Source organism: Nansenia antarctica (assembly GCF_963989245.1).
Source record: "Nansenia antarctica genome assembly, chromosome: 10".
In the NCBI taxonomy this organism is placed as follows: domain Eukaryota; kingdom Metazoa; phylum Chordata; class Actinopteri; order Argentiniformes; family Microstomatidae; genus Nansenia; species Nansenia antarctica.
The window spans coordinates 17,385,931-17,397,613 of record NC_137680.1 but is presented as its reverse complement, the minus strand read 5'-3'; the positions used below and the strand labels follow the sequence as shown (position 1 = coordinate 17,397,613).

The following is an 11,683-nucleotide window of genomic DNA, read 5'->3' as shown; positions in this document are numbered from 1 at the left end:
ACCTGAAGACATGTCGAAGTGAGTAGCCTCCCTCACTCACTCTATTGCTCCCTCTCTCTCTCTTTCTCTCTCTCTCTCTCTCTCTCTCTCTCTCTCTCTCTCTCTCTCTCTCTCTCTCTCTCTCTCTCTCTCTCTCTCTCAATGAGCCCAATGCATGGAGATTTGCTTGAATTGCATTGCCCTGAATTGCCCTGAGTCCATGGGCTTGCTGATGTAACCATGCTCCATGCTGTAAAAGTGTCACACAATCACTTCTTTGGGAAGTACCTGGATGAATGAATCCTCCAGACCCATTCAATTGAAATACAGTATTGGGTCTGTATGTGTGCCAGGTCCACCCACGTTTGGACATGCTACAGAAGTTGAGAGTAAAGTGGGGGAGATCTCCTGGCCGCAGTGTGCTTTTTGAGTTCTCTCACCAGCTGTTCAAATATGGGGGAGGGCATCCAGGGTGTCCAGAATACCAACAAATCATAACAAGAAGTGACTTTTTGATACCTCTGGACCACAGCAAGTTCTGCATATTTCACTCAGCTCACCTCTCTAGTGTATACACGTTTGAAGAAAGTTTGAAGCCTGGGTATGGATATCACAACCTGGGGATTACTCATAAAAAAGTGCTGAGTGAGGACAACGGACCAAATTGAATATAAAAAGTGATTATTCATCGTCCGTTCAGTTACATTTGTATAGCCCGAAGGGTAACCTGGTTTGCAGGCAACATAACAATTATAATATTACATATACAGTTGTGAATGATGGGCTCACCCTTCCACTCCTGCACTCCTTAATGACCTCTGGCCACACCCTTCTCCTGACGACACAACACACCTGTCCTCACATCCCTCGTTAGCTCTCTCCTTCCCTCTCCTTCCCTCTCCTTCCCTCTCCTTCATAATCTGTCAGTTTTCTCTTTCCAAGTCAGTTAGTCAGTATGGTGCGTTGGTGTGCACACGGGCCGGCTTGTTCCTGTTCCTATGTGTTGTGCGTGGCATGGCATGTAAAGTAAGTGTGTTTTTGTTGTGTAAACCCAAATGTTAACCCAATTGTATGTATCTTGTGGTAATATTCAATCCTTTTAAGGTCATCACCTGGGCCCAGTTGTTCAAAACGTTTAATCTGGATCAGAATGATCCAGATTATCAGAATGATTATTTTTTGCTATCCAGGATCGGATTTATCAGACTGATTTTAAGTCGTATAGGGGAAATCAGCCAGCTGATCTGATCCTGGATAGCAAAAAGTAATGGGGATCATCCGGATCCAGATGAAAAGTTTTGAACAACTGGGCCCAGGTCTTCCTTTATTCTGTTTATTCTTGTTTACCACGTTTAGTCCTTTAGTCCGTAGCACTGCTTGTCACACTGGTCTTGTGTATTAATTGTTTCCCTTTTGTTTCTCCTCCAGACAACCACCAACTACCTAAATCCACAGCTATCCTTGAGCATCCATAACTATCGCAGCATAACCCCCCCCCCCCCTTTGTGCTCCTGTGCTCTGCTTCTGCTTGTGCTTGTGCTTGTGTACAGTAAATAAAAGCCATTATCTACCTCATCCATCTTTCATACATTCTGTTGTATGTTTTGTTATTTACCTTCAGACCCTACTGACACTAGAACTAGCCCCTGTACAGTCCTTATCTAGCACACTCTGTTCCTTTTTTTCCACATACTGTATTGTCTTATGTTCTGTTCCTCAGGAATTGATTTCTGTGACCTGGGCGACCACGGCTGTCAGCATGACTGTATGAGCACCCCAGAGTCCTACACCTGTAGATGCAAGACAGGCTATGTCCTCAACCTGGATGGCAAGACCTGCAGTCGTAAGTTCATCACTCTCTGGATGTCAGTTATCAACAGCAATATCCAAACCGCAAACAACAGCAAACCCAATAGCGAACTCAACCTCCCATCTAAATCCATCTAAATCCTGTTTTAAAGATCTCTAACTCGATGAATAAACCAAACATAACTGCTCATATATCAGTCATTATTGCTCATAAAATATCTGTCAAGTTCCACTTTTTTTTACCAGAATTTCTGACCCAGTGAAGTCTGTATTTCTGTCTAAGTTGAGTAGGCCCCAACCAAAAATCTCCCGTTGGCTGATGAGTAAATATGACATCTATTTCTCAGTCAGAGAGTCTGAGTCTCGTCCCTTTATAGGGTGCTGAGTGGTGAAACTTGGACTTGGTTTTGTGGTAGAGGTATAGACGTGTTGAAAATCCATGTCAGGTGCTGATACAACATCTCCTTCATGTCCTCCTACTCACCACTCAGCAATTCTAAGAGACTGGGTACAGACAGTATAGACACACCAGAAGGAGGTGTTACATTTGGCAGTATCGAGGGGAAGGCAGTCCTAGAGGATGCATATTTTGTAGCCTGTGCTGAGTCATTGTCTATCTGTTGGATCTGAATACAGGCACATAGGTGTTATGATCTTGAAGGGACATTAGTATGCTTTGTCCCTTTCTTCCCTACTCTCCCTCTCTCTCTTTCTCTCTCTACTTGCTTTTTGATGAATGCTTCTCAGATATTGACCACTGTGCCCTCGGTTCCCATGGGTGTGAGCATGAGTGTGTGAACACTGAAGACTCCTTTGTGTGTGAATGTCATTCAGGCTACACTCTCAACCCTGATGGTAAAACCTGCAGAAGTAAGTCTCACATGCCTCTTACGTATACTCACCTAATGTAATTATTCATTTTCATATACTTTAAACAACCCACAGAGATAGTGAACATAGCAACATGGTCTGACAACCTTTACCCATTGCAGAAAGTGACATCTGCAGTCTTGGTTCCCATGGGTGTGAGCATGTGTGTGTGAACACTGAAGACTCCTTTGTGTGTGAATGTCATTCAGGCTACACTCTCAACCCTGATGGTAAAACCTGCAGAAGTAAGTCTCACCTGCCTCTTACTGGTGTATACTCACCTAATATAATTAGTTATTTTAATATAATTTAAACAACCTTTTACCTAGAACCAACTAGCCTTTGCTCACTAACTTTAGCAACCTGGGGTGGTCCAGTGGTCTAGCACCGTGGTCTACAGTGCGCACATATGCCCAAGTCTGCATGGGTTCGAATCCAGCCCATGCCCTGCTGACATACCCTCTCCTTCTTACTTTCCTGTCTATCTTCACTATCTATATCAATGAAAAATATGAGTGGGACTGCCCCACTCAGAAAAAAATACTTTAACAACAACAACATAGCAACCTGTTCTGACAACCTTTACCCACTGCAGAAAGTGACATCTGCAGTCTTGGTTCCCATGGGTGTGAGCATGTGTGTGTGAACACTGAAGACTCCTTTGTGTGCGAATGTCATTCAGGCTACACTCTCAACCCTGATGGTAAAACCTGCAGAAGTAAGTCTCACATGCCTCTTACTGGTGTGCAGTATACTCACCTAATATAATTATTCATTTTCATATACTTTAAACAACCCACAGAGATAGTGAACATAGCAACATGGTCTGACAACCTTTACCCATTGCAGAAAGTGACATCTGCAGTCTTGGTTCCCATGGGTGTGAGCATGTGTGTGTGAACACTGAAGACTCCTTTGTGTGTGAATGTCATTCAGGCTACACTCTCAACCCTGATGGTAAAACCTGCAGAAGTAAGTCTCACCTGCCTCTTACTGGTGTATACTCACCTAATATAATTAGTTATTTTAATATAATTTAAACAACCTTTTACCTAGAACCTACTAGCCTTTGCTCACTAACCTTAGCAACCTGGGGTGGTCCAGTGGTCTAGCACCGTGGTCTACAGTGCGCACATATGCCCAAGTCAGCATGGGTTCGAATCCAGCCCATACCCTGCTGACATACCCTCTTCCTTCTTACTTTCCTGTCTATCTTCACTATCTCTATCAATTAAAAATATGAGTGGGACTGCCCCACTCAGAAAAAAAAACTTGGAAAAAACAACAACATAGCAACCTGCTCTGACAACCTTTACCCACTGCAGAAAGTGACATCTGCAGTCTTGGTTCCCATGGGTGTGAGCATGTGTGTGTGAACACTGAAGACTCCTTTGTGTGTGAATGTCATTCACGCTACACTCTCAACCCTGATGGTAAAACCTGCAGAAGTAAGTCTCACCTGCCTCTTACTGGTGTACAGTATACTCACCTAATATAATTATTTATTTTCATATACTATAAACAACATTTTACCTAGAACCAACTAGCCTTTGCTCATTAACCTTAGCAACCTGGTCTGACAACCTTTACCCACTGCAGAAGGTGACGTCTGCGCTCTTGGTTACCATGGGTGTGAGCATGAGTGTGTGAACACTGAAGACTCCTTTGTGTGTACATGTCAAATAGGTTACACTCTCAACCCTGATGGTAAAACCTGTAAAAGTAAGTCCCCACTTCAACAATATTTTATCAGCTATGTTATTTATATTTGGCCCTCTGGATTTATACAGCTGTAATTTAACATGATAAATGAAAGTTAAAACGTGTTAAATTGGAGCCTGTAATGATTATGTAACTACTGTAAGTAGACTGTGTTCAAATATCAACCTGCTGTAACTGCATATTCTAGAATGCATCTGCAACAGTATTTTTCCATCCCGGTATTTACGGTATGTTACATAATTTTAAATGAGATGAGAGTGAGGTCATCGTTAATCCTAATATACTCACTCCAGACCCTGTTTTTTTTATTGGATTAAGAGGAATATGCTGTAGTAATATGCACCATGAAAGGAGGATAGAGGCAGTAGATTAGGTAGATAGGGTATTTGTACACATGACCACTTTTTACATAGAGTAAAATCATGACAGTGTATTTTCTATTATCTTTAAAGTCATTGGAATCATTTCATTCTATATTCAAGTTAGATTTGTTGCTGAGAATACAATGTTTTTATTATTATTTAAAGTTGACCTGCACCGTCATCCATAATGTTACTCCATTATTGTGAAATGAATCCATATCCTCAGCAGAATGGTTTAACCACCTCATATAACATTCATAAACTGATTTATAAATGTCGGACATTAAATGATACAAATAAAACATCTATGAAGTTCCTGTGTGATGAACCTAAACCCTTTACAATGTGCCTGTTCACCAACCCCAGGTCTGGACCTCTGCAAGAGAGTTCTCCATGGCTGTGAACATCAGTGTATAAGCACCATTGACTCCTACATCTGCAAGTGTTTTGAGGGATACACACTGGCAGAGGATGGCAAGAGCTGCAAAAGTTAGTCTCCTTAAGTCACTCTCCATTTATGCAGAAATATACAGAATCTTCTGCTCTGTTACCTTTCAATTGATTTGTTTGAACCATACTTCCTGAAGTGATTAGTATACATGTGGTGCTGGGTGCTGCTGTTTTATCGGTGTAGGCTGCCTTGAAGCTCCGTTGTGTATAACACTGTGCGTCTGTGACAGAGCCTGAGTGTGGGGATGGAGTGATGGATCTGGTGTTTGTGATTGATGGCTCCAAGAGTCTGGGCACGGCCAACTTTGAGCTGGTGAAGACGTTTGTGAATGGCATTGTGGACTCTCTGGATGTGTCCCGTAAGGGTACACATGTAGGACTGCTGCAGTACTCCACCAAGGTCCAGACAGAGTTCACCTTAGGCAAGTTCACCACATCCCAGGACATCAAGAAAGCTGTGACAGCCATGAAGTACATGGGTCGAGGCTCCATGACTGGATCTGCGTTGCGCCACATGTTTGAGAAAAGCTTCTCTGCCAAGGAAGGCGCCAGGTCCAACACACCACGTGTGAGCATAGTGTTCACTGATGGACGGTCCCAGGATGACGTCTCCAAATGGGCAGCAAAGGCAAAAGAAGCTGGTACCGGTCCTTCCTGTTAGCCTGTATTCACTGTGTGGTTGGAGTGCTTCTTGAATAGTTTACTCCTGTGCATGCAGTTGTTCTTATTATTTGGGTAATTGGTGTTACCACACAGGTGTGATATTGCATAAAAATGTTGCATGGAAAATTAGCAAATTTCATTTATTATTCTATTACTATGCATCTTACTAGAGTAATGACAGCATCACAACACAGGTGAAACCTGTCTGACTATAAGTCACTTCTCCACGTTCTACTGATCCTTGTTGCTTCACTATCCTCAGGTATTACTTTATATGCACTTGGTGTTGGAAAAGCAATTGAAGAGGAGCTCAGAGAAATTGCTTCAGAGCCAGACTCTAAGCATGTGTACTATGCAGAAGATTTTAGCCACATGGGAGAAATAACAGACAAATTGAAGTCACGGATATGTAAAGGTACCACGAGCTCCTTTTATTTTTTTATTTTTTTGCTTTTGCTTTTGCTCTTTGGGGAGCATGGGTCATTCACAACCTTCCTCCATCGGGTTCGGGATTTGTGCATGTTTTCCTTTTTTTGTGCATGTTTTCCTCCCTCGGTTCGGGTTTGTGCATGATTTCTGGTATGTTTCATCTTCTTTTAATTCTGCCTCCACATACCTTCTCCAACTGTTCCTGGGTCTTCCTGGTTTTCTTGTTCCCTTTGGGTTCCAGACCCTGTCTGGTCGTGTTTGGTGTTTTCCTTAAGCTGTGCCGAATCCAGCCCCATTTCCTGTGTTTTATTTTGATTGGTTATTGTTGTGTAATTTCCCAGAGTTCTTTGTTTCTTATGATGTTTGTCTCAGGATGTTTCATAGGCATATGTTGGAGTTGAAGATGCATGGTTCATTTCTTGGTTCTTGCTTTTCCTATTCTTGTTTGTGTGTCTTTCCTGATGACACTTCCCAGGTAAGTGAATGTGTCCACTTCCTCTTGTACATCTCCGTCCTGGTTTATGGTGTTGTCTGTGTGAATTGGTTGATGGGCATCACCTTGAATTTTGACTTGTTGATGTTGAGTCCCATGGTAGCTGCAGTGGTAGTCAGTTTTGAGTTTTTTCAAGCATCTGTTGTTGTAAGTGTGTGTGTGTGTGTGTGTGTGTGTGTGTGTGTGTGTGTGTGTGTGTGATATCAGGACTTTGTCATCAGTGAAGTTGTAGCAGTTTCTAGGCACAGAGGGAGGTTGACACAGAGGAATGGTACAGAATTGGTCTTTATTTAGTTCAGCACAGCTCAGCACCGTCACTGACGTGCTGAGCGAGTCTTTTTCCCACTCCCGCTGTCTCTCCCTTTCGGGACCCGCTCCGTCCGGCGGAGCCCTCGCTCCCGCCCCGCTATTCCGCTCCCGGCAGAGCCCTCGCTCCCGCCCCGCTAGTCCTCCCTTTCGGGACCCGCTCCGTCCGCTGCTGGCAGAGCCCTCGCTCTCGCCCCGATATTCCGCTCCTGGCTGAGCCCTCGCTCTCGCCCCGCTAGTCCTCCCTTTCGGGACCCGCTCCGTCCGCTGCTGGCAGAGCCCTCGCTCTCGCCCCGATATTCCGCTCCTGGCTGAGCCCTCGCTCTCGCCCCGCTAGTCCTCCCTTTCGGGACCCGCTCCGTCCGTCCGGCTCCCTGCACCTCACCCCCTTTCGGGGTCTCGTGCGTCCTCGCCGCGTCTCTCTCTCTCTCGGTCTCTCCGTGTCTCCGTGCGGCAGGTACTTCCTGCCCTACTCCTCTCCCGAGGGAACAAACACACACAGGTTAAATAGACCAGTGGAACAATGAGTCTGATCACTGACACCTGTCCGTAATCAGCCCATCATAATGAGTCTGATCACTGACACCTGTCCGTAATCAGCCCATCATTCCCCTCCACGGCAGTCTAGCTCCCTCTGCAGGCTAGAACGCGCCATGTTCCCCACAGAAGTCTAGATCCTCTAGTTGGGACCAGAGTGTCCACTATTATTATTGTTTTTCCATTGTGGTTTCAAGTCAACTGGGGAAGGAAGGAGGACAACAGGCACAACTGTAGAACTCCTGTGTTTATGTGAAGCTGTCTGTGAGGTCTCCATTGTGTATTACGTTGCAAGATGATAGGTATAGCTGTTGAGTGATGGTTGAACTTCATCGCTATGCAATAGTGTGCCATCATCTTCCAAAAGGTTTCTCGGTCCAGACTGTCAAATGCTTTTTGGAAGTCGATGAATGTAAGAAGTATATTCCATTCCCAGATCTGTTCAACAATGCAAACCCACCTTATCCGTGAAGGTTTTAAACCAACACTATACAGTATACTATCCTTCCTAGTCAAATAATGTGAATTCATTTCCTATACTTTTCCTGCACAATACACACCTTTAATTAATTGTCTAAATACTAATAAAAGTTTAAAGTCAAATAAAAGCTTTCAATAGAAACCGTTATAAACAATCTGGTTTGTCATGAAGTTCATGTCCTAAAAAATACACATGCAGCACAATTCTTTAAACTGTTTGTACATCTAGGCGTTGAAGATTTATATTCTTTCTTGTTGATCATGCACTGTCGGTCAGCAAATGTTTCTTGATGTACCGGTAAGTGCTTTTAGTGATGTGGTGAGGGGATGTTCTTCTTCATGGGAAAATGCCAAAGGTCTACATCTGTTTTTCCATATCACACATACAAAATGTTTTAAGTGATTTTCTGATTGAGAATCGAAGTGAATTTTTTTATTTGAGTGAGATGTATAAAGCTAAATACTTGCTCTAATGGAGTGGTAATACAATAAGATAAAATGTATAGATCTTTTGACTGCGCATCTGCTCAATGTAAAACACTGCATCCTGCCGGATAGTTTTGTAAGTTGAGCATTCCACTCTAGAAAAGCTGTACATCTCTGCCACCTGCTGGGGTTGTGATGGTGTACAATGGTCATCCCAGTCAATATGGTTGATATGAGGCAGGCTGTGTGAAATGATTGTATTGCACTCTTTATCTGTATATTCCTAACACAGTGCATTCTGTTCCAACAGAGCAGCCCACTGGTGAAGAAATGTGTAGGTGTGAGAACGTACTGCTGTTCCAGAGGCAGGTTAATGAACAACTGATGAAACTGACCCAGAATAATATCCTTTATTGGCATTGTGTATTTTGTACAGCCTCTGTATAATTGTATATACTTCATGACATTGTTTGATTGTAAAGAAAATGCTTGCTTTATTTGAATCACAGATCTTCCTTAATATGTGAATACTAGATGTTGTTACGAAGAGACTGGAGACCCTTGAGAACAGTCTGGGACACAAATGAAGGACACATTGTTTTCCATCTGCTCTCAACAGTTCCTCCTCTAGCTTGCAGTGCAACAGAGTGACTACGGTTCAATTGAAATCTTTCAGCTATTTCAACAAGTGACACTGAGACTTATGCTATATTTTCTACTGTAACAGCTATTTATATTCTCCAACTCCATGCATTTTTGCATGTGGCTATGGACTGGTCCTGGAGTAGGGTCAGAGATATATCTTTGCTACCTTGAGAATAGGTATCAAAACAGAAGTTTTATCTGTCAGATAATTGCAATTCATAAATGATAACATAACTGTTATAACATAGTATAATGACTAGTCAAAAATTAAAAACACTTTGTACTTTAAATAAAAAGCTTTGAATTAGTAATTATTTTCTCATGATTTATTTCCCTGGGAGCATATTAAATTACAATGTTGGAAAAAACCTTGTGCGCAAATAATTCTGTACAATGTGTTGGTCTCTCTTATACAATTACATTGTACATGGTCATATTATAAAATGGACTGATGATGGTGAATAATATAAATTGTATTGGCAGTTGTATTGGCAGTTGTATTATTATTTTTTACATTAAGAGGAAAGTAGATCAGGCATACTTCTTGCAGCACAGAAGATCACCGGCGCCCCCCTCCCCTCTCTGGAAGAGCTGTACAACACACGCTGTCTCAGGAAGGCCTCCAAGATCTCCAGGGACCCGACCCACCCTGGGTACGTTCACTTTACCAGGCTGCCCTCGAAAAGGCGGTTCAGGACCCTGGCCGCTAAGACAAACAGACTGAAGAACAGCTTCTACCACAGGGCCGTCCAGGCCCTGAACACAGCAAAGACCTAAGTTCTGGGCCCTGGACAGTCTGGACGGATTGTATGGCAGCTGCTGGACTGAAAAAATCAGGTGTAGTGCTGAGGCACAAACATGTACATTTCAAGCCTGCAAACTGTGACACTTTAAATAACGTGAAACAATACTATTGTGCAATATGACAACCCTAGTCGTCTATCTGTACAGTATAGTACAGTGGACTGTGTACATAGCCTTTATTTATGTAAACCAGGGGGCCATTCCACTAAAGGTGGATCAGTATAGCGGCGATATAAATAAATGCGGCGCTCAGGCAACTCGAGATTGGAATTCAAGCCTCAGGTGATTCCTCGAACGAGGATCAGCCTTGTGTGATGAGTGTTCACAGAAGACAGGCTTACAAATCTTCGATATGGGCGCGTGCACGCAGACATAAAGAGCCCCGAAGAGTCGATCTGTCGAAATGAAGATACTCCACTCTGCAGGGGTACTACATTTGCGCAGCATTCCGAATTATTGATTTTTATGAAGACGGAAAAATAAGATGTAAAATAGTGCAATACTGCCGCAATTAACAAGGCGAGGGAAATGGTTTGGCAAGAAATTGCTGACCGATTAAATGCGTAGGTCATACTAGCCCCAGTTATTGTTATATGTTCATATTTTAATAAATGAATATTACTACTGTGGTGATATCCGCAGCAGGCTACAAACTGTCATATCGCCACAATGGCCTAGTGGTATTGACTGCTGCCACAGGTTTTATTCGTCATTTTATATCGGTGGTTCAAATCCCTCTTCAGACGCACTTTTTACTGCATTTCGTTGTCTGAATCTAATCTAAAATCTCATCTAAAAAAGTATGTAGGCTATAAAATGATGGTGCAGGCTAATTTACAAGAACTGACACGATTACAATGGTGTTTGAAGCCGTTGCATGAAATCTTCGGTTAAATGTAAAAAAAAAAGACAAAAAAGAATCACTTAGTCAAGTCTCAAACACGCAATCTTTGGAACTCCAGCCGGCTGCCTTTTTTTTTTTTTTATCTTTTATTATAAAAATATTCTTTTAAATACAATCATAGCTATACATATTCATACATGTTCATTTTATAGCCTTCATTGTATTCTAATTCAAATAAAATAAATTAAAAACCAATAAATAGAAACAAAACACACCTATACCATTTTGGTATGAGATGCATCCATCTATTATTCCGTCAGTCCTTCATAACCAAAATAACCCTTTAACATAAATCAATAACAAATGAATGCAACAAAAAAAACATCTTCAAAAATCTGAATCAAACTCCAACCCTCCATCCACCCCCACCCTTATAAACCCACAATCCCTAATAAACAACTTCTCAAAATCGTTTTGCCCTGTCTTGTGCATCAGTCCCACATTCTTCCTGACCAATCCCTCAAAGACTTTCCACACCGTTATCCACTTTCCCTCAAATCTTGCTAAGTTTCTCCTCAAATAAATTGCATACCTAGCCTGTGATAATACATAATTTAAACACCATATATTCACTCCCCTCCTCTTTCCCTCCACCCCAAAAACCACCATCCTCCTCCACTCCTGCATCCCCACCACCTCCACCCCCCAGTGCTTCTTCACTAGTCCTTTCAACCTTTCTTCGAATCCCTTAATTTCTCTACATTCAAAAAGCATAATGCATTAAGTTCTCATCCTGTATCCCACACACATCACACTCCCTCGAAACTGTTCTGTCTACCTGATGCAACACCACCTTAGTATAAA

The 11,683-nt window shown here is 42.5% G+C and overlaps 1 protein-coding gene across 1 annotated transcript in view; it reads left to right on the top strand.

The window, feature by feature from the left end:
- The window catches only part of LOC308166705 (matrilin-2-like), a gene marked incomplete at both ends in the record, with an annotated part of 10,222 nt that extends 1,249 nt beyond the window's left edge, over positions 1-8,973 (top strand). Inside the window, 12 exons of the mRNA XM_080541030.1 lie at positions 1-18; positions 1,700-1,822; positions 2,536-2,658; positions 2,781-2,903; positions 3,254-3,376; positions 3,508-3,630; positions 3,984-4,106; positions 4,258-4,380; positions 5,109-5,231; positions 5,423-5,833; positions 6,118-6,270; positions 8,837-8,973. The exon at positions 1-18 is cut by the window's left edge and continues 105 nt beyond it. Of these exons, the coding sequence (XP_080397156.1) occupies positions 1-18; positions 1,700-1,822; positions 2,536-2,658; positions 2,781-2,903; positions 3,254-3,376; positions 3,508-3,630; positions 3,984-4,106; positions 4,258-4,380; positions 5,109-5,231; positions 5,423-5,833; positions 6,118-6,270; positions 8,837-8,973 (1,703 nt within the window). The remainder of the gene's footprint in view (positions 19-1,699; positions 1,823-2,535; positions 2,659-2,780; positions 2,904-3,253; positions 3,377-3,507; positions 3,631-3,983; positions 4,107-4,257; positions 4,381-5,108; positions 5,232-5,422; positions 5,834-6,117; positions 6,271-8,836) is intronic.
- Positions 8,974-11,683: the final 2,710 nt, after the last annotated feature.